This window comes from Nuphar pumila, chromosome 7 (genome assembly GCF_984573655.1).
Source record: "Nuphar pumila chromosome 7, dmNupPumi1.hap1.1, whole genome shotgun sequence".
Lineage (NCBI taxonomy): Eukaryota > Viridiplantae > Streptophyta > Magnoliopsida > Nymphaeales > Nymphaeaceae > Nuphar > Nuphar pumila.
The window spans coordinates 111,800,902-111,824,463 of NC_143255.1; the positions used below are offsets into that span (position 1 = coordinate 111,800,902).

Here is a 23,562-nt window from a genome sequence, read left to right on the forward strand (position 1 = left end):
CTGCACTTAGAGAGAGAAAGAGAGAGGTTGTAGAATGAATTCTAGGATATTGTGGTGATAATCCTGGTTTACATAGAACCAATCAACAAGAAAACTGATGTCACAAACATCTACGCTTTTCTGGTGAACGAAAATATTTCCATAAATTAAAAAAACTCGTTGGAAAAGTCCCCTTTAAAATATCACTATATGATATTTTAAAAGGATAAAAACATATAAAAATACTATAAATATAAAAATTCAAGACGTTGCACTTTGGAAGTAAAAATGAAAAGGGTTTGGAAATATTTAATTTCAAGCAGCTGAGACCGAGGGTCTTCTGATCACTCTCAAAGGGATGGATAACCTTTCCACACCGATGAATCCAAGGCCAGAGTTCTGCACCAGTTTCATGGTTGTTGCACCAACATTCATGAATAGAAAAAGCATCGCACATGCTCTAATGAACGGTTTAAGCAGACTGCCTTTATGTCATCACCATCACCACTCAAGAGTCTTAAAACATGCAGAAAATTAACACAAAATACGCTACTTAATGATTATGCGGCACTAATTGATCAAACTGTTAATAAGCTATCAAAATCTTAGACAAGATCAACATTATCTTTCCCTTTTTCTCTCATTTACAGTTGTGACATTTAACAGGAAAGTTCTATACCATAGCCCGCAGGTACAGCAAGGCATAATTTACAAGCCGCAGACACAATACACCATCTTGTAGCACAGCATTGATAAATATGCAGCTGCACCCACTTGGAAGAAACACCTTTACTACTATACAATACCTTATAGAGCTGTCAGAACTTCGTCTGGAATGTAGGGTATGGGTAGTCTTGCAAAACTGGAAATTGTACTTTAACCGTAACGCTTCTTGAACAGTAGATGCCGCTTTGAAGGATCCTTAGGCTTACTTTTCCCTGCTGCTTTGCCCTTCCCAGTGCTGCAAGGAAGGCTCTTGGTCAATGATAGTCATTAATAATATGAGAATTACAAGTACAGATAACAAATGATAGTCATTAATAATTTAAAAACATGAATAACAGATTAAGAGAGAGCAGAAATCAGAAATCAGGACCAATCTATAGAAGATTTATACGTGTATTCCATGTACACCATCTTGCTTGCACCAGACATAGCGCTTAATGAACCAGCCGAACGACGGGTGTTCTGTAGTGTAATGTCATCAGCATCTTCTTCTAGTTGCTCCAGACCAACAACATCATCACCTGCGCTCAATACCTGCAAAGCCATATGGATTGTCTTTCGAATAATCATATGAACAAGCTTGACAGTATAGGCAAAGATAGAAAGAATAAGGCGAACCCTGCTTAGAAGTGCAAGCTGCTCATCAAGGCGATGAAAACCAAGTTCTGCCCCTGAATCAGGTGGAGGTAAGCTAGTGATGACCTGTCAAATTTTGAAAATTGGATGATGAAACAAAGGGGACCAAAACAATGAATTAGATTGCACTTTGCAATTAGATGATGAAAAAGGAGATTGAATCACGGAGGCACTCCTTTATGTGCTTGAAAATGAGCTGCTTACAATTACCCAATGACAACAATCACTGGTGCAAGCATACCATCAAGCACTGATCACTGAAACGATCCGCAAATAGAAACTTGGAACAAGACATATGCACCAACATTATTGAAAATTTGAAATTGATTTAAAGTCTCATTCAGTAAATCAGACTGCATCAAATCGGTTTGAAAAAATATTGAATAAGCTGAAAATTAATATTTTAAATGGAATTAATAAAATAAAAAGAGGTCAAAAATAATGTCTGCCTTACAGATGACAGCAGAAAGTTGATGGGACTAATTTTCATAGATGACAATTTAATCATGAAATCTTCCATAACGTCACCCCTAGCCTATAGTACTCCACATGAAGATGCAGACTCCAAGAAAAGATGGGGAAAAACATCAGATTACCAGATAGAGCACTTACGACTAATAATACAGTAACCGAAAAAGGTACCACAAAATATTGTATTACTAAACAAGACATATAAGCAGTTAAGCAGTTCTCTTCTTGAGATTGTTATTTCCTAAAGATCACGTTCTTAGTGATAATAACAGGTAAACTATGTGGATAACATGCCATGACACTTAATAATTTTCAAGGAAATTCTAATAGCCTGATCATGTGCTATTTGATCCTTCTTTCATGTGCTTAGAGAAGCAAAATCGTGGCAGACCTTGAGAGAAATAAAGACAAGTTGACTAACTTTATCAGTATTGCCCCATCAGTCAAGAACGATTACCAGTCTGACCTTTTATGGTTTTAGCCACTTTCTTCCATAATAGCAAGTAGCAATAACCACTAATAGGATCTAGAGACAAATCCAACATCTGACGATTCTACAGAAAAAAAGTATTTTAGGGATAAACCAGTGAAGCAGAACTTGGAAAGAAATCTATTAGCTTTACACATGGCAGCAGAAAAATCTCAGGCCTAATTTTTTAAAATAAAAAACTATCATAAACTCATTCAAATAATAATATTGTTGCCAGCCCAATAAGACTTTGTCCGACAAAATATACATGAACATGTAAAACCCAAGAAAGAAGACAAAAAAAGGCAGCACACCATGTGAACCACTTATGAATAACATAGCAGCTAAAAAATGTATAAAAAATAAATATTTTAAGCATAAGCAAACTGAGGGTTGTTATTTTAATGTTTCCCATAACATAAGGCTTCTGACCTTCATATCAGACATTTGCTTAGATCCAGTATGATACACAACACAGGATGTACCTTAAAACTGTAACCTTGATCAATCAGAAATTGCTGCCTCTTAGTTGAATAATACATCTCCTGCACCCAAAAGAGGAGTTTGTTCAAGAAAACATACCAGAGAGAGAGTTAAGATCAAGGTGAAATAAACAACAGAAGACCTGTGTATCGGTGGACACAAGAGAATAGAAGAATGCGTTATACTCTTGTTTTCCTCCAGCCATCCTATCTTGAAGCCGACCCTAGCAAAAGCAACTATGTTAGAGGGGCAGAGCCTATACATTCGTGTCTGTTAAATTGTATCTCATATATATTTATATATTTATATATTTATATATATATATATCTTTGTAATACCCTCTATGGGTAAAACTGTCCTTTCACATGTAACACGCATATTCATGTCGTGAATATGTTTTTTCTTTCTTTTCTTTTTCTCCCTTCTTTTCTTTTCTTTCCTTTTCTTTTTCTTTATTTTTAATTAGTTGGAAGGGGTCCACCATATAGACGTTGGACCCCTCCAACGGTCATAAATGTGACCATTGGAGGGGGTCCAACCAACGTCTATATGGAGCCCCTCCTTGGGTCCCATTTGAAGCCTATAAATAAAGGAAAATTTCCCATTGTAATGTATGCTTTTGAGCACTCTCTCTCAATAAAGGATAACTTTTTTCATGCCTTTGTGCATTTGTGCTCCTTTGTGAGTGTTTCGTTGTGCCTTTGTGCACTTAGTCTCTTTGTGATTCTTGTGGGTTAATTAAGTCATCTTTGAACTTGATTTTATTGAAGATATTTTCACAAGGTATTAGAGCAAGGTTTATGAGAAGTGAAAGTGTATGCTATAGCCATCGTGATCGGTGCCTCGAAAATCATGCCTTCTTCTCTTTCTTTCTTTTTTGCGTGGAAAGCTCTTGCAAGATTCTTTCCGGTTGATGTGCTTCAAGAAATAGCAAAAGAAGACCCGTTGTGGTAAGTGTTCTAATTATAAAGACGCTTTTGTTTCCCATAAAAGCTTCGCAATGGCGAAAAAGGACTCATTTTTTCCTCGGTTTCAAACTCAACGGGTCAAACTATCATATTTGGACTAGTAATATGAAAGCTCACATCAAGGAAAAAAAGGCTTTGGGGCTACATCAAATGTACGATTCCAAAACCCAAGCCAAAAATTACTATAGTTGAAAAAGGGAAAATAAAAGTCCTTTATAGAGAGGAAATAATAAAAAAATTTGAAGAATATAACAAAAAACATGAAGAATGGGAGATGAAGAACTACAAAATCCTTTCATGGATTTTTTCTTCGGTTGAAACTAGAATCAATGCCAACATTTTGAAGTTTAAAAATGCGTCTCAAGCTATGTCACAGGGACTCAGCAAATTGGGTGCCGCACCCGCGTCGACGCGACGCGGTTGCGGCACTCGGTGCGGTCAACCCGACCCTAGGTGCGTTGACTTCACCCAGGGTCATTTGTGCCCAATTTTTATATTAAAAAAAAAATCTTCTGGAGGGCGCTGCCCCCATAGACCCCGCCAGGGGCGGCCCCCCCTGACCCCGCCCGTTGAACGCGCAGCGGGACCCGTGCCGGGGGGGAGACCCCAGACCCCTCTTTCTACAAGGGCAAAAACTCTGAATCAGGCTCCACAACTCATCAGCTCGACCCCTCCCCTACACAAATTTTATATATATATATATATATATATATATATATATATATATATATATATATATATATATTGCCACACCTCCACACCCAAGTTTTTTTTAAAGTGTCGCACCCGCACCCATGTGACATAGGTCTCAAGTTTGGGAATATCATGAGAGGATGTATACCTCAAGAGATTTATCTCATAAATATTACCTATAAAAAAGACGTTAACCCTTCAACAAGGCGAAATGACCATTAAAAAATATTTCGCTGAATTATCATTTATTTGAGATGAGCTTGTTATTCTTGAACCAAAATGGAGTGGAGAAGCCATTGAGCTACGACACAAACAATTAGAAGAAGATTGATTTTTTAATTTCTTGAATAGGCTTAGACCCGAATTCGAGCAAATAAGATCTTCTCTTTTTATCTTCCTTCATTTTTCTACCTCTTGAAGATGTTCTTACTAAGTTAAGTGGAGAAGAAGCTCGCATTGGAATGAGTAAAATCAATCAAAGTATTTTAGCTATGCCTTCAACCAAAGATGAGAATGAAGGTGCTTATGTCATCTCTAGGCCGGGTAACAATTTAAAAACATATAAGCCTCCTCATTTCAACAAGTTTCAAAATCAAAATCAAGGAGTAAGGGAAGAAGGAGGCCAAAATGGAAGATGGAATCAAGGAAGAGATTATGAAAAAATTATTTATCATTTTTGTAAAGAACCGAAACATATTAAGCCGGTTTGTCCAAAGTGGAAGAAGAAGGTGGCTATGTCTACAACGTTTCAACCACACAAGGAGGAGAATCCTTCTACTTCCAACAATGGCGCATTATCTTTAAGTCAAGTCATAGAGGCTCTTCAACCTTTCCTCAAAAGATTCATTTCCGGTGCCGCCATATCATCTCCTCTCGGTAAGATTTCTTGGCTTTTAGATTCGGGTGTCTCCTTTCATATGACTCTCAATATTTTTGCACTTTCCAAATATACAAAAAATGTTTTACCATCTTTTGTTTCAACCGCAAACGGCGCTTCTCTTGAAATAAAAGGAATTGAAAACTTTGAAAAACAAGATTTTTTTATTCTCAAAGTTAGATTTATACCGAAATTAAATTTAAATTTGCTTTCGGTCTCTCAACTCTCGAACCATAGATGTGATGTTAAGTTCTCATCAAATAAATGTTGGGTACAAGATCGTCGGTCCGAGAAGTTGATTGGGGAAGGCTCTAGAAAAGGAGATCTCTACTACATGGAGCTTCTACAAATTTCAAAACATTCATTTTGTAATATTGCCCAACATAAAGATATAAATGTTGGCGTAAAAGACTTGGGCATCCTAATGTCATCAAGCTTTCTTATTTACATTTTGTTAAAGATCTTTGTAAAAGTGACTTCACTTGTAATGATTGTATTCTTGGAAAAATAAGAAACAAAGATCTATGTTTACAACCAAACCATTTGAACTTGTGCATTCGGATGTATAGGGACCGACACCCGTTATATTTAAAGGAGGGTTTGCATATTATGTTATTTTTGTTGATGATTATTCTAGATATTGTTGAATGTATTTTCTTAAACATAAATATGAGGTTTTTACATCATTTAAGACATATTACATGATGATTAAGAATCAATTTAATGGTAACTTAAAGATTCTTAGGACCGATTCTGAAGGTGAATATCTTTCAAATGAATTTAAAAATTATCTTGAAAACTATAAAATTATTCATCAAAAATCGTGTCTCAGAACACCTCAACAAAATGGTTTAGCCGAAAGAAAACATAGGCATATTATTGAAATCACTAGAACTTTGTTTATTTCTCAAAAACATTCATAAAAGATTTTGGGCCGAGGCGGCTCTTGCATCCGTTTACCATATAAATCGTCTTCCCTCCAAAAAATTTAAATAAAATCTCACCTTTTGAAATTCTATATAAAAAAGAACCCGACTACAATAGGTTGAGAGTCTTTGGATGCAAATGCTTTGTTCTTACGGATAAAAATGATAAACTCTCACCGAAAGCCATAACTTGTGCATTTCTTGGACATTCCAAAACTCAAAAAGGTTTTAGATGCTATGATACTAAAAATGATATGTTTCTAGGAATATAACCTTTTTGGAAAACGTTAGTGGTTTTGAAAATTTTGAACCTCGTAAAGAAAATATGGATTATTTTTGTTTGAGTTGTTAGCTAGAAATGATAGAAATGATGATGTTTCTAGTGATGATGAATTTGTATAATATGATCTTAGTGATAATGAAAATATAGAAGATAATAACAACTCTTTTCATCAATCTATTGATCATCATATCGAAGAAAGAACATCTAGTGATCCCATCACCTATACACATAGAGATCAAAACACTTTTAAAAGTATAATTGAGAAATATAGTGAATCTAGTGAGCCTACTTCCACAAATGATCTAAATCCTCGAAGAACCGAAAGAACTACAAGAATTCATTCTAGGTTTATATCCTATGAATCTTTCTCACCTAAATATAGAGCATGCCTTAGTGTCATCCATTCATATGTGGAATCTAAAAACTTGTCAAAGGGTATAAACTTGTCATATAGAGAAGCCAAGAAAATTGTCGAATGGAGGGAAGTTATGGATAATGAACTTAGAGCTCTTAAAAGGTATAAAGTGGATATAGATGGGTTTTCAAGGTCAAGGCCAAGAGCGGAGGGTCTCTTAAAAGGTATAAAGTCTATTTAGTTGTCAAAGGGTATAGTCAAGAATATGAAATAGACTATGATGAAACTTTTGCCCCCGTTGCACGTATGGTTACTGTTAGGTGTCTTATTACTATTTCTTTAATAAAAAAATAAAACATATATCAAATGGATGTCAAAAATGCCTTTTTGAATAGTGATCTAAACGAAGAGGTCTATATGGATGCTCCTCTAGGAATGAATGTCCCTAAAGGTAAAGTTTTTCGCCTACGAAAAGGTCTTTATGGTTTGAAACAAGCCCCCAAGGCTTGGTATGATCGGTTTAATAATATAATGATAGAAAATGGATTTACTTCATGTTTTATTGACACGGCCTTGTTTGTTAAGAAATCCAATGCAGGAATTGTGATATTATTATTATATGTTGATGATATGCTAATTACAGGTGATAACACTAAAGGGATTAAGAGTATAAAGTCTATACTAAAAGATAAATTTGAAATGTCAGACTTCGGATTTCTGACATTTTTTAGGCATTGAAGTTGTCTACTCTCACAGGGGTTACTTCTTATCTCAAACTAAACTTGCATTTGAGATTATTGACAGGTCCGAAATTATAGATGATAAAGTTTATGAAACTCCTGAAGTAGTAGGAACAAAGTTAAAAATCGATGATGGGGTTAGTCTAAAAGATCACACTCTTTACAAGCAACTTGTTGGGTCTTTAATGTATCTTAGCATCACTAGACCTGATATTTCACATGCAGTTTATGTTGCAAGTCAATTCTAGCATGCGCCTACATCAGTTCATATGAGTGCAATTCTCCGAATCATCAGATATATAAAGGGATCTTTGAATAAGGGAGTATTTCTATCTTCATCTTCGAAATTAAATTTAATTGCTTATACTGACTCTGATTGGGGAGGTGACCCAAATAACCGTCACTCAACTACTGGTTTCTATGTGTTTTTAGGTGAATCATTAATCTCTTGGAGATGTAAGAAGCAACAAAATGTGTCTCTGTCATCTACTAAAGTCGAATATCGAGTCATGGCAAATACAACCATAGAAATTGTTTGGATCTGTCAACTAGTGGAGGATATGAAGATTCATGTTCAAGGGCCCACGAAGTTGTTTTGTGATAACAAGAGTGCAATCTATATTGCCAAAAATCACACCTTTCATGAGCGCACAAAGCATATCGAGATGGACTGCCACTATGTTAGAGAAGAATATCTAAAGAAAGTTATAGATCTTCCTTATGTAACATCAGAATATCAATTGGCTGACTTTTTTACCAAGGCGCTCTATTCTCCTAGATTCAATTTTCTCCTTGACAAACTTTCGGTCATTACACTGTAAGTTTGAGGGAGGGTGTTAAATTGTATCACACACACACACACACATATTCTTTGTAATACCCTCTAAGGGTAAAATTGTCCTTTCACATGTAACACGCATATTCGTGTCTTGAATATGCTTTTTCTTTCTTTTCTTTTATTTTCTTTTTCTTTATTTTTAATTAGTTGGAAGGGGTCCACCATATAGACGTTGGAACCCTCCAATGGTCATAAATGTGACCGTTGGAGGGGCTCCAACGTCTATATGGAGCCCCTCCTTGGGTCCCATTTGAAGTCTATAAATAAAGGGGAAATCCTCAATGAATGTATGCTTTAGAGCACTTTCTCTCTTAATAAAGAATAACTTTTTCATGCCTTTGTGCACTTAGTCTCTTTGTGATTCTTGTGGGTTAATCAAGTCATCTTTGAACTTGATTTTATTGAAGATATTTTCACAAAGTCAACACGACATCACACCACCAAACAAAGAACATGACAAGGCACTTAATTTGTACCCTTTATTGTCTTCAATCATGGTTAACTAATGTGCCCTTTCATCACCTCTTATTAATAAAGTGCTTAAAATTCAGGCATATACATTCATGAACATACCAGCACTCTACATTGTAGTCACACATGTCCAATGTTTGAAAATATGATAGCATTGGAGACTCCATCAAATAATAATAAAATAATATCAACACAAAGTCTTATAATTTTTAATCCAGCATGGTAATAACATGGAGATGTCATCATATTTTCCAAATTAAAAAAAAAACTTTCAAACTAAACCTTCCAAATCACAAGCACAAACTCGAGTAGAATCCAGAAAAGCAAGATATAGAAACATATAACTATAAACTTGTAATCCTTTCTTCAGTGACTCTGATTATGACAATGAACAGCGGAGGATTACTTATAAACACAAGAGTAAAAAGTCCTCTCATACACAATGATACAGCATTCTATATGAGAAAAGAAGAAAAATATAGTAAACAGGTCAGACGTTAACATCAAGAAACAAGACATGGTGATGGACAAAATGTGCACAAGCAGTTGAACTGTGACATACCTTTGCCCTAAGAATACGACCCAGGCGTTGAGCTTCTTGTCTCCGTGAACCAGCATGTGATGATATCTGGATTATCACATTGGCCTCAGGAATATCTATTGAATTGTCACCAACCTAAGCGAAAAAATTAAACCAGAACAATATTAGATATGCACATTATGAAAATAAAAAACAAACTATAACAAAATGGCTTCAACCAAGAGTAACAAAGTATCAAATCTTCTCAAAAAGAACCAAGTTTCCTTTCATATTTCAGAAACATAGTTATTCAAAAGCAAACAAAGCAAGAATTATAGTCATAGAACAAGAGAACTAACAGGTCCACATAAGAAAGTACAATATTGCAATCAAGACTTCTAAGTTGTAAAAAGTACAGTTTAAAAAGAAAAACTATTGAAACATAACTGAGTCCACTAGGCCATAACATTAAATAACTACAAGGATTTCCAAGATAACATTTACAGTTATAAGAATTAAGCTTCGAGTGTTTCAAATCATAATCCAAAATTTATACAAAGACAAGGATATGAAAATTTCTTAATCCTGAAGCATAAGAATAACCCTAGAGGCCTTTCAACCATGGTCCTGGTAAACTATGACCAAATTCACATATAGTAGATAGCCAATGCTGGCTGAACCACATGTATGTGTAAGACATATGTGATTGGTGCAGTCCTTTTTCCGGGGATGTGTGGTGCCACAGAGCCAACCCAAAGAGTCAACTAATGAAATACACCATACAATCCAAATCAACATCATTGTATCAAGAGCACGTAATAAGAGGTTACAATCCTCTGAGAAGAATTACATGAGAAGTTCATCACTTAAAATATCACATCAGTAAACAGTAAGACAACAATCTTTTTTGTCTTGCCTAAAAGACAAAAGTAGTTTTTACTAGCTAGCACACTTACTGCATTTTCTTACTGATATGAAATTACCATAATATTATGATGCATGGGCAAGAAAATGCTACCCCATTTTTACATGTGCCATATTACTGTTATTGCATAATCAAGTCCTATAAGGGCAAAATGAGATTAGTGAGAAATTGGTACTTCAGCAGTTTCCATACAGCCGGTAATTACTATCAAGTATCCTCTAATCCTCCATGACTAAGGATCTGCCAATCTAGAGAAGGTTCTAAGGGAAACCCTAGACTTGCAGCATTCTAAAATGAACCCATCTCCTTACCCACTCCAGAACAGATTACGTCCCAATTCTTACTGAATTTAAAATTAATATAAATAGATACGATAATCTTTATCAGGATTCAGATACACCCATATAAACCCACAATAGCAAACCAACAATGGGATAGCATTTGCTACCCACGTGGGTAAGGAACTCCTAGTTGGAACTCATAGGAGCAGGTTGTTTTGACCAAATCTGACCTCATGGATGTGTTCATTATGGTCAAAATAGTAAGAATCGGCCCTTGGGTCATAGTTTTTTGACATAAAAATACATTTTTTGTGGTTTTGAAAATTTGGTACATCGTACGTTAATTTTTCAACCCTTGTAAAATCTGTCATATACATCCAAAAAACATGAACCAAAGGTCAGTTTCTGCTAAACTTAATATGTAGATCACATCTGGAGGGTCAGGTGTGCAAAAAAAACTGAAAAAATGATAATATTACATTTTTTCACTAGGGGGGTTCCTTACCCACAAGGGTAGCAAACATTATCCCACCAACAATTTATCTAATTGGATCAGAAAGTGGATTACCAACAGGCTAGATAGATTCTGACCTATTAGATATCTGACCGAGTGCATACAATTAAAATTCCTAGCTTAAGATGAGGTCTGTGAGTCCCTCAGCACTATTCAATTTACTAGGACCAAAAAACACCAAAAATTGTTATATAATGTGCATGAGAACAACTGTAATCCCTCCAAGCATCAGGAAAATACATGAATGAATTGTAAATATATAAAATTCCAAATGAATCAAACAGAAAACGATGACAACAATGTTGATTACATCATGCATAATTTACACACCTTAGAAAGGAATACTGTGTTAACATCTGGACTATGTTTAAATGCAGAAAGAATTTTTGTTCGTTCACCGTGACTGTTTGAACAAAAAAATGAATCATTAGTTAGTTAGGACAACTTTAACATAGAAAATCAAATTATAAATGTAATCACATCCACATGCAAACCTGGTAGCACCATAGATCATAGGTTTCCGAAGCTTCATCGCATACTCAGTGAGTGCAAAGAGATTATCAGCAAAGACAATTATCTTATCACCCCGCTCTTGTTCATGGAATCTTATCAAAAACTCACAAGCCCTAAATTTGTTGGGGTTCATTACATATAATGCCTGAAAAGTAAAACCCAGTGGAACAATCAAGAGATTATTGAACAAAAAAAAAGTTGCTCATAATGCTCTGACAAAAAAAATAAGAATAAGAATGATCAACACATGAAGGGAAAAACAAGTATCTGTGCGCATGTGTGTGTGTGCGTGAGTGTATGCAGGCATGTGTACAGAACATCAGACTCTATGTTTGGTTTAACCATGAAATACCAAGTCACTTACAACCTATGTCACAAGGGTGCGGGTGCGACACGGGTGCGGCGCAATTTTAAAAATTTTGGACACGGGGACTCGACTATATATATATATATATATATATATATATATATATATATATATATATATATATATCCAATGTGTGCATATATGTGGATATTGTCCTCTAAAGTTTGGCACCAGCATGAGTGTTTTTACAAACTTTACAAATTGTACTTTTGCCCTTGCAGAAAAGGGGGCCCCGGGGCTCCCCCCGGCGCGGGTTGCGATCAGCGGGCGGGGGTCTAGGGGGGGCAGTAGGGGGGCAGCGCCCCCCGGATTTTTTTTTTCTTCTGGGGCTTATGTTTGAGACTCATACTATATATATTTTTTAAAAAATATATAAAAATATCATTTTTTTTGTTTTTTTTTTAATGGACATTTTTGGACTCAGTTAATGTTGACCGAGTCCAAAACAAGGACGGACTCGGCCTCGACTCGTTGACCGAATCTGACTTGGCGTTGACCGAGTCCGGGCCGTGTCCGAAGCCGCACCCGTGTCGGGGCGTGTCGACTCGGGTGCGGCGCCTCCCTAGCAGAGTTCGTGTGACATAGATTAAAATCAGATCTGGGTTGGAGTAAAAGATGCACTAGATGGTGACAGGAAAGATTCAGATCTGATTTTAATCAGATATGGGTTTGAGTTTTCCTTTTTTTTTTTGTTAAAAAAGATCAGAAAAAGACGACTTTAAAAGAGGGCGACTGATCTGATTTGAATATCAGATTTGGATGAAAAAATGATTTTAGGTATTGGAAGATGTGCAGCCAAGATTTAATGAAACCTAAATTTCGTAGGCTCAGATACCATGTGAAGACGTCCTCTAGATTATGGTTCCTGCACAAACATCAGACAGGAGAAGGAAGAAAGGGAGGGAGAGAATCTGAAATCTCAAAGTGACATCTTGCCTCTCTTAGGGTCACGTCCAGCCTTATATAAAAATATCAGAGATTACAAGAATACCCTTTAACTGATTGGGTATTTACAATATGTTACAAAAACATATTCTGGATTGGATATGATCTAGATCCAAACTATATTCTTAACATCCCTATCATTAGCTGGTCTGTTAAGGAATCACATACAGCAACATGTATTTGAGTGTTTGTATTTATATTACTTGTTGAGGGTATATTTGTCTTTCAAGTTAAAACCCTCTTATGTAATGGCATTATTGTAATTTGTCCCAAGGTTTATTATAAAAAGAAGAGACATCCCAGCCCTAATCTTAATGTTGGACATCCTTTTCAGTCTTCCCTTTCTCCTCTCTACAGCATCTTCCGAATATATTTCATCATCGTTGGAGCAGATTTTTCTACTTAGATACACACCACTCAAACTGAAGCTATACTAAATCAACATTAGAAACAAATGAGTTTGTCCACAAAGATGTGGTTGCATCAAGGACACACGGACAATTAAGGGGCATCTTACAATCAAAGAGTCTTTTTTGTTCTACATTGGTATGCTGAATTGGACTAAAAAACTTTGCAGCTGAACCAAGATGAATTGTTGACCAATACTGCCATTTACCAGTAGCAGTGATTCACTAGTTTTTTGGAACCATTAAAAGTTGGGTTAATACAAACGACAAACATTAGCAATCCCTGGATACAATCCAATATTTTCAACCACAAATAGAATGGTCTACTGAGTTACTTGTTTCTCAGCTTGGCCAGCAAATCATGATTAATGAATCAGTATTCCCGAGTATCCTAGAGAATTCTTTTCAGTTCAAAGGATCCCAGGATACCAGGCTCTTTGGGCCTTGGTGGCCTGTGACATGCTATCACTGAACTTGATGACTACATGGAATGGCACCAGCGTATCTCATAGCAGACAGATGAACCACACAAGCCTGGATATAAAAACACTTCTAGATCTTCCTTGCAGCTGCCTCCACATGCAACCATGGTTGCATAACCTAAAAGAATAACTTTCCATGAGTGAACATTTTCCTTCATGGCTATCAGAGATGCAACCTTTGGTCATTAATCAGTATTTTGGCATTAAAGCTTAAAACCAAATTCATCAGACATCCCATGAAGCCTTCTGAGTTCTGACATTCATCAGGTAAAATGACTGCAAACATATTACCCCTTTAATTCCATTCCCATAGTCCACATAAAGACATTACGGATTTAAACAAATAAAAGTCAGGATGATGTCCATAAAGCATGTAACTTGGTGAATTCCTGCGTCGAATACCTAGAGAGAAACAATTGATGATTTACAGTGTGAAAAGCTCCCTTCTATACTTTGGAAATGTGTTTCAAATGCATCATGGGAATCAGAATCTGGCTTCAGCTATAAGGTAGTGTGGAATCTTTATGATAAGCAATTCTGCTGAACTATGTTGAAGAAGAGAACTACTGATTCCATTATTAAGAAGAAACAATACTAGGAAATTGAAAAGGAATTCCCATTTAAAACAATTATATTAAACATCAACATATAAAAAAAATGACATCACCGATCAAATCTTTAGGACAAGGTCTCAACATATCTGAACTTGACCTATTGGAGCTACAACACATACCACGCATCAAGTACCTTAAGAAGGTTGGCATAAACAAACTAATAGCCAAACAACGTCAAGAGCAATAGTTTTCCCCAATTTCTTCATGTTTAATCTTATGCATGTTTCCAGACCATTGCATGATGGAAAGAAACATGATTGTTCCTTACTGCAAGTCAGTTTTGTTTATCAAATATCCCAATTACACACAAATACAATTAAGTGTTGAGACATGTAAGAGATCAACTTAAAGATTCCAAAGCAAAATTTAGACTCATCATGAAAAACCTATACTACACAGAACCACCAAATGTTGCAATCTTCTAGATGTCTAATGTTTAAAGACCTGCTAGAACATGACCAGTTCAAAAGTAAGATTTACAAACACGTAGTTGACATAAAACTGTTAAAATATATGTATCAATACATATATATATATATATATGTATGTATTTTTCCTAGAACACCATAATACCCGGTCTTTTCACACAGTACCCGATAGGGGTACTTGTTTTTTTCCTCTTTTTTTATTTTTATCATTTTTGTATTTATTTTATTTTTTCTTCTTTTTTTATTCTTTCTTTAAGCCACTTAAGGGGCCCCACCATTGAGTCGTTGGGGCCCCCAACAGTCACAATTGTGATCGTTGGGGGCTCCCAACGACTCCATGGGAGCCCCTTTTTTGGCACACCTTTTGAGGCCATGTGGCCTCCCTTCCTCTCCTTTTCTTCTTGTATAAATAGGGGTGAACCCCTTTGTAATTCTTATGCTTGAGAGCTCTCTCTCTCTCTTTTCAATAGAGAGACTTCTATATTTTTGCCTATCTCAAGGCTTGTGTATGTGTTGTCCCTTTGTGGACTTGGTTATCGTCTATTTTGTTTGTCCATTGTAGGACATTGCAAGTGCTTATAGCACTCTTTGTATTTCCGCATATCTCATTACAAAAACATCACGAGAAATCAAAGCATCTTATCATTGAAAGTCTGTAATATAGTGTAGCATAAAGTTATGTAAAGTACCTTTATTAGGCCATTATGTACAACCCTATAAATAAAAGGGATATACTAGTCTTTTTAGGCTTTTAGTTTTTGAAGTCTCAAGGGGGTCGACCCTTTTAATGTGTAGGAGGCTCCTCATTCAAAATGTTGAATATACGAACATTGGTTTTTCTCCCTCTTTTGTTGAGTCTCTAACCCTAATCTCCTTTACTCTTTTTCTATTGGATTTCTAACATGGTATCAAAGCCATGAAGGAGATTACAGAAGACTTGTGAAGGTGAATCAGACTTCATTCTGGTTTAAAGTGAAGCTTGAAGAGTGGGTTGCTACTTTGGTGCATCTGAAGGTTTGGATTGGTAGTTCCTGATTTTAGGTGTTCATAGAATCAAGAATCACCATCATCGGCCTTGATTTAGATCTTTGGGAGATTTTACAAGGATTTTTTCTTAGTTACGGTTTCTTGGTGACTTTTGATTTTTTGAGCATATCAGTCACATCGGTGGGTTTTAAACCCTGCGGTTAGACTCTTTTGTATCGTTTTTGTGTTGGAAAACTCCTAGAAGTGATCTGATGCAAGTATTTGTTATATTGGGTGAGATTTATTGACTCTTTTGGAAGTCTCTCCTTGGTGGTAACTAGCTTTTCATACACTAGTTACATTGTTTTCAGTTCTGGGCATCGATCTAGGCTGCAGATCAGTGATAGTGATCAGATATCATTACTTTCACCTGTGTGCAAAAAATTTCTGTTGTGTTGGTTGTGATTTGCAGTATTGGGTGTTAATCTATCATGTCTATTGTATATTTTGGTAGATGTTCAACAGGTGTTTGAAGGTTTTGGATGTTTAGCCGTGCAATTAGAGCAAGTATTCTTGGGTGTGAAGAATATTTGGGCTTGTTGTATACATCCATGTGGTGATTTCTTGAGAACCACTGCTGGTTATATGCTACAGTAGTAGTTCTTGAGTGTTGAGTTTGTTATCAGATACCATGTTGTGGTGTATTGTATGCAGGTTGAACTGTAGTTTAGGGGTTGTGTGAGTCATGGAGAATGAGAAGATCCAAATTGTTCCAGTAAAGTTGAATAGAACCAATTATGCATATTGGACTGATTTTCTAGAAGCAGAAATTGTGGGGAAAGGTTTGGGAAGTTACTTGGATGGTTCAAAGTCAAAACCCGAGGCCTCGGATGAAGGCTTAGATAAGTCTATAGAGGAATGAGTTATAAACACTGCAAAAGTCAAGGCATGGATTCTCCGATCTCTAGGATAGAGAATTGCCATGAATATTTCCAAATTTTGTCAGGCAAAAGAAGTTTGGGCGTATCTTAGGCAAGTCTATAAACAAGAGAATTGGGCAAAACATTATCAAATTACTCAAGAGTTGAGAAGTATGCGCCAAGAAAACAAATCTACTGAAGAATTTTATTCTAATATGCAGAAAAAATGGGATGCTCATGGAAGGTCAGAAAAAAGTGTGAAAAGTATACCAAGTGTGAGTCTTGTACATCATGACAAACCTGTTAGGGGCTACTTATGGCTCTTAGACCTGAGTTTGATGGAACAAAAAGTGTCATTTTGCATTGCTCCCACTTACCATCTCTAACTCAAGTCATTGCACAATTAATTGCTGAAGAGACCAAGATAAAGTCTCTTGGATCATTTTCCTGACAGAGTTATTCAGTATCACTATTGCAAGCTATGTCACATGGGTGCGGGTGCGGGGATTCGGCACTTCCAAAAAACCCGGGTGCGGGGGTGCGGCAGGGGCAAAAATGTATATATATATATATATATATATATATATATATATCATGTATATATATATATCATGTATATATATATATACACTATACATGATATATATATATATCATGTATAGTGTATATGTATGAATGTATGGTAGTTGTTAAGGTCCATGACATTTATGCATGTTAGCACGTTCACCACAATTTTATGCCCCTAACAAATTTAAAAATTGATATGGTGATTAGGTGTATTAATTGTCACAATTATGGACATTTTAGTCATTTTTATTAGGAAAACATATTAATAATTGTGCATTTTGAATGCACAGCTAATAAGTGTGTAACTTATTTTTACACAAAATTGCAAAAATAGCTACTGGTGTCCATTAATGCATGGAACCGCCAAGTCATTTTTAAACTTCAAGGGTGTATTTTATGGTCATGTGTTAACACCTGCAGATGGTTGTGGAAGTCAACACACTTATTAACTTCTTAGACTGATCCCTCTTCATGAGAAGCCTTTTGTTTTATGTTTGCAGAGGCATTGATTTTTTTTAGATGTATATCTGAATGTGTGCCCAACTTGCTTTTTACCATTTTTTTATCTTATATGGTTGTCCCCAAAGATGAAAGCGATGAGTTGTGGAGCTTGATTCATTGTTTTTGCCCTTGCAGGAAGGGGGTCCGGGGGCTCCCCCGGCACGGGTCCCGCTGTGCGGTCAGCGGTCCAGGGGGGCTGCCCCTGGCGGGGGGTTATAGGGGGGCAGCGCCCCCCCCCCCCCCCAAAGAAATTTTTTTAAAATTCCGCAGCCCATTTCATAGGGCAAAAAATATATATTTAAATGGACAAAAATGGCCCTGGGTGCGATCAACGCACCCAGGGTCGGGTTGACCGCACCCGCGTCGAGTCGCGTCGACGTGGGTGCGACACCCTGCTAGCCGAATCCCTGTGACATAGATTGCAAGGGTTTTGGTCATATGAAGAACTATTGTCTTATTCTCACGAAAAAGAAAGGTGGTGCATATGCAGTTTTTACTGAGAGCGAGGGTGTAATGCTTAAGGAAGAGGAGTTAAGCGGTTCTTCATCAGTTGATAATGAAGTGATATTCAGGCAGGTACATCAGAACCAGCAATTGCAGTTTCTTGCTCAGTCAGTCGTTGGTCCTTCTACCTCTGTCACTCCTGCCTCCTTCTCTGGTACTGCTTTCTTAGGTAGCTCTGGTATTTTCTTTGGTTGGCTAATAGGCTCTGGGGCTTCGTATCATATGACCTCTCATGAGTCTAGCCTATCTAGTAGTCGTTCCTGCACTGGTATTTTTCGCACTGCAGATGGTTATTTTATATATGTCTACAAATTAGGTTCAATTATTTGTGACTCTTATCCTAGTAGTAAAATTAATCTTTCTCAAGTTTATCATGTTTCTGAACCTTATTGTGGGTCAAATTATCAAACTTAACTGCAATGTTATCTTCTCCTTTGTTTGTTGTGTTATGCAGGATAAATTGTTTGGGAAGAAGATTGGGATTGGTCATAAGAAAGGAAGTTAGAATCGAATATGGAGCTTCAGTTTTGGATGAATCTGTTTTGTGGCACTAAAGACTGAGGCATATTTCTAGCTCTAGGTTGCAAAGTTTAGTATCCTCAGAAACTTTTGAAAAATTTAAGATAGTTATGTCAAATCATGTTAAAGATTATGTGAGTTGTAAATTGGCCAAGAATCATGCTCTGCCATTCAAGTCTAGTGATAGGGACTCAGAATGTCCTTTTTATCAGGTACTTTCAGATGTATGGAGTCCTCATGTTGTGTTAAAAGGAGGATCATCGCATTTTGTGACTTTCATAGATGATTGTACAAGGTTTACTTGGATATACTTTATGAAAAATAGAAGTGATCTTTTTGAAATTTTTAAGAGCTTTTGTGCCATGGTTGAAAGTCAATTTGCAACTAAGATTAAAACTTTGTGTACTAACTCTGGTGGTGAATAAATTAGTTATGTGTTTGAAAGATTCCAGCAAGAGAGAGGTGTGGTTCACCAAAAGTCCTATCTATAGACTCCTAAGCAAATGGTGTAGATGAGAGAAAAAATAGGCATATCTTGAAAACAACAAGAATTCTTTTGTTTGGAGGAGAAGTATCTAAAGTGTTTTGAGCATATGCAATGCAATTCAATTGTATGCCTTTTGGAGTACTTAAAGGCATATATCATTTTCAGAAACTGTATGAAAAAGTTTTAAACTGTAATACGTTGAAGGTTTTTGGTTGTGTATGCTTTGTTTTGCTAGTTGACAGATACAGAGACAAGTTATCCCCTAAAGTTGTCAAATGTTGCTTTCTTAGTTTTTTTGATGGCCAAAAAGGATACAAGTGCTATGATCCGGTTGGAAAGAAAGTGTGAATATCCAAGCACATGTTTCAGGAAAAGGTGTTATACTTTAGTCAGTTTGGAGAAAAGTCAAAAAATGACTTGTCCCTTTTGGTTCCTTTTGAAGAAAGGAAAGATGACAGAGAAGATGGAGAGTCAAGGGGAACAGGTTCTACTTCGAGGAGATAGGTTTGGTTAGACTTATTCAAGGAAACATGAAGGTGTGATTGAAATTTCATTTTTAGATCAAGTGGAAGAGCATGGAAGTGAATGGTCTAATATTGATCTCATTTATGCGACTACACAACAACAAAATCTAGAGTTACCATTATCTTCTTCTCGATCGAGAACTCGATCTTTCTGTGAGGTGGCAAACCCGACAAGTCCTCAGGAAAGACATTCGAAAACTCGTGATCCACGTCTAACTGCTCCAAAGGTGTCTCCTGACAGTCTCTGGCGAACACACTGGCCAAGAACACCATACAACCCTGCTTGTGGTACCTCGAGATCTTCATAGCTGAGACAATCTTCACCTCACTCAAAGCCCTAGTCGTCTGAAACACCAGCGCAGACAAGTCAAGCACTCCAACAAAACCTTCTTCTCCCGACACTGAAGAGTCGCATGTCTGGACAACCAATCCATACCCAGAATGACATCAGAAAAAGTCATGTCTAGTATGACTAGGTCGACAGACAACTCATGCCCCTCGATAACTATTCGAACTGTGGGAAGGTATTTACCATAATGACACGTCTATTAGAGACATCTCGTCAAGAGTCTTTTCTAGGCTAGACGGAGAGGGGTCAAGCAATCCCGCAAAAGACGAAGATATAAATAAATGGGTAGCCCCCGAATCAAACATAACATGAGCAAGATGGTCAGCAACTACGACAATACCTTCGATTAGGTCGGCCTGATCGCCCTGCTCGGTAGTTGTGGCAGCATAAACTCTCTCGTCCATCTTCCGCTACGCCTGTTGCTAAGGTCTTTGTTGTTGTTGTTGTAGATGACTACCCTGAGCCACCGGCTTGCTCGGGCAGTGAGAGGCGATGTGACCGAGCTGCGAGCACTGGTAGCAGACCCCCTTGAAGAGCGGACAAAAGCTCTGAAGATGGCTCTTATTGCACATCCTACAAACAGACTGAGTTGTGTCCAGATGTAGCACGAAAGGTCATCGCATACGCTTTTCGACAGCTGAAGGTGCACAAGAAGAACTACCCCACGTATGACTTAGAGTTAGCGGTTGTTGTCTTCACGCTGAAGATCTGGCATCACTACTTGTACGGGGAGCAGTTCGAAGTGTTGTCTGACCATAAGAGTTTTAAATACATTTTCACGCATCGGTATATGAATTTAAAGCATCGCAGGTGGTTAGAGTTCCTAAGGACTATGAGTTCACCATCGCCTACCACCCCGGTAAGGCGAATGTAGTGGCATACGCACTTAGCAGGAAGACTTCAGTCACGACAGCCAGCTTGATTGGTCGCAGTTGAGACTTGTTCGAGGAGTTCGTCAAGTGGCAAACATTTGCAGATGATTCTGGACGCATCATTTGTACAAGGATGAATGTGCGGCCTGAGATTATAGATCGTATTGAGGAGCTTCAGTCGGTCGATCCGGACTTCGACAAGTTATGCTTGAGTGCCCAAAAAACAGATGCGTAATTTCATCGTGAAGAGGATGAGACCATTATGTTTGGGGACAGATGGTGGGTTCCGAAGGCATTGCAAGAGAAGTTGATAAGTGAGGCCCAAAGGTCGAAGTATTTTGTTCACCCTAGTTCTACCAAGATGTTCAAAGATCAAGCATCAGAGGCCTGGTGGACTGCTCCAACCTTTGGACATCCCTAAGTAAAAGTTGGACGACATATCGATAGGCTTTATCGTGTGTTTGCCAAGGACTCGTCGTCAGAACGATGCCATCTAGGTGATTGTGGATTGACTGACAAAGAATTCCCATTTTTTGCCTATCAGGGTGAGTCAGAGACTGGAGAGCTTAACAGATTTGTATGTGGATGAGATTGTCCGACTTCATGGGGTGTCATGTTCGATCGTGTTAAACCGAGACCCTCGTTTCTAGCGCCAGTTGCAAAAGGTCTTTAGTACTACGTTGAAGTTTAGCACGACGTTTCACCCACAGACTGACGGGCAGACAGGGCAGTCGATATACACTTGAGGACATGCTTAGAGCATACGCGCGCTAGATTGGGCAGGGGATTGGGGTAGGCATGTGAAGCTTGCAAAGTTTTTGTATAACAATTATCTTGTCAGTATTAGCATAGCCTCGTATGAAGCTCTATATGGTAGACCATGCAGATCCCTGGTGTGCTGGGATGAAGTTGAAGCGAGAGCAGTGAAGTCTCCAAAGGCTATCTAGTACTACTCGGACCAAGTGTGATTGATTTGACAGTGTTTGATTGCAGTACAGAACAGGCAGAAGAGCTACGCCGATCAGCGGCGTAGGGAGCTTAGTTTTGTCGTAGGCGATCACATGTTTATCTGGATATCGCCTACAAAGAGTGTGTTCAAGTTTGGGAAGAAGGAAAAGTTGAGCCCTCGGTTTGTTGAACCTTTCAAAATTCTTGAGCATGTTGGCGAGTCAGCTTAACGTGTGGCGCTTCGTCCTCAGTTTTTCCAGATCCACAACATCTTCAACGTCTCGATGTTGAGAAAGTATGTGTCTGACCCTTCACATGTGATTCACTATGAGGCGATCGAAGTACAGCCTCATTTGACGATAGAGGAGAGACTGATAGAGATTGTGGATCGCTAGGAGAGGACACTTCGTAGTTGGACGATCTCGTTCATGAAGGTCTGTTGGCAGCATCACGGACTAGACAAGTTCACTTGAGAGCCTGAGGCGGATATGCGTAACTACTACCCACATTTATTTGGCACGTTTTTAATTTCGTGGACGAAATTCTTTTAAGAGGGTAGGGATATAATATCGTATATTTTTCTATGATTTTTAAAATCGATAAATATAATTTTAAATTATGTATTTAATTAAATTAATAAAATCATGGAAAATATATTATTTTATAGGTGATGTTAGTTGGGTCTAGGTGTGGCCCAGAGCTCACTGACAAGACCTAGTTGAGCTAATTATAATTTGAGAAAATTTTAATTTTTAACCTTTAAATTCAAGCTCAAATCAAGTTAAAAACAGACGAAATTCGAATGAAAAAATAAAGTATGTATACCGTTAGATCTGCCTTGGAATACTGATCGTGTTGGCAGCTTGTTTTTTCAAAATCGAATTACAGTTGGCCCGAAAATCGTATTTTTCAAAAATGGCCCGCCACTATTTTTAGTTTTTCTTGATTGGATCGGACTAGATCCGCTCTGTTTGATCCAAGTTAATATGAATCTGAACCCAGTCCAGGATCCATATTGACTAGGATTTGGTCTAGGTAGGATCCATATGAATTTGGGTCTAGGATTCAGATCTGGATTCGAAATCCATCTATGACCAATTTAAAACTTTAAAATCACCTTTAATTTAAATAGGATAAGGTAGAGTTCTACCCGGGGTAGAACTCTACCCCATAAGGCTTTCCAGAGGGGGGCGATGCCTTCTAGAATGTTCCTTTGGGGTAATTAATAAATTAATAAGATAATAAAAAAAATAATTTTAATTAAAATTATCTAGAAAAGGTAGAGTTCTACACTAAGTAAAACTCTACTCTCTAAGGTATCATCTAGAGGGACGTCATCCCCCTTCTAAATTAAATCAAAATAAAATAAAATAAAATAAAACATATATAAGGGGTTGGTCTCTCCCTCTCTCTGTATTCTAGAGAGAGAGAGAATTAGAGAGCGAGAAAGAGAAAAAAAAAGAAGAAAAACCCCAAAACTCGTGTGATAGAGAG

The 23,562-nt window shown here is 37.3% G+C and overlaps 1 protein-coding gene across 1 annotated transcript in view; it reads right to left on the reverse strand.

Annotated features, from left to right (window-relative positions):
- Nucleotides 1-553: 553 nt before the first annotated feature.
- Nucleotides 554-23,562, reverse strand: part of LOC149832951 (general transcription and DNA repair factor IIH helicase/translocase subunit XPB1-like) — a 44,346-nt gene continuing 21,337 nt past the window's right edge. The window contains exons 13-20 of the mRNA XM_090014795.1: nt 11,650-11,813; nt 11,486-11,558; nt 9,478-9,591; nt 2,907-2,987; nt 2,767-2,826; nt 1,324-1,407; nt 1,097-1,239; nt 554-940 (exon numbers count right to left, since the gene is read on the reverse strand). Of these exons, the coding sequence (XP_089870921.1) occupies nt 856-940; nt 1,097-1,239; nt 1,324-1,407; nt 2,767-2,826; nt 2,907-2,987; nt 9,478-9,591; nt 11,486-11,558; nt 11,650-11,813 (804 nt within the window). The 3' untranslated portion in view covers nt 554-855. The remainder of the gene's footprint in view (nt 941-1,096; nt 1,240-1,323; nt 1,408-2,766; nt 2,827-2,906; nt 2,988-9,477; nt 9,592-11,485; nt 11,559-11,649; nt 11,814-23,562) is intronic.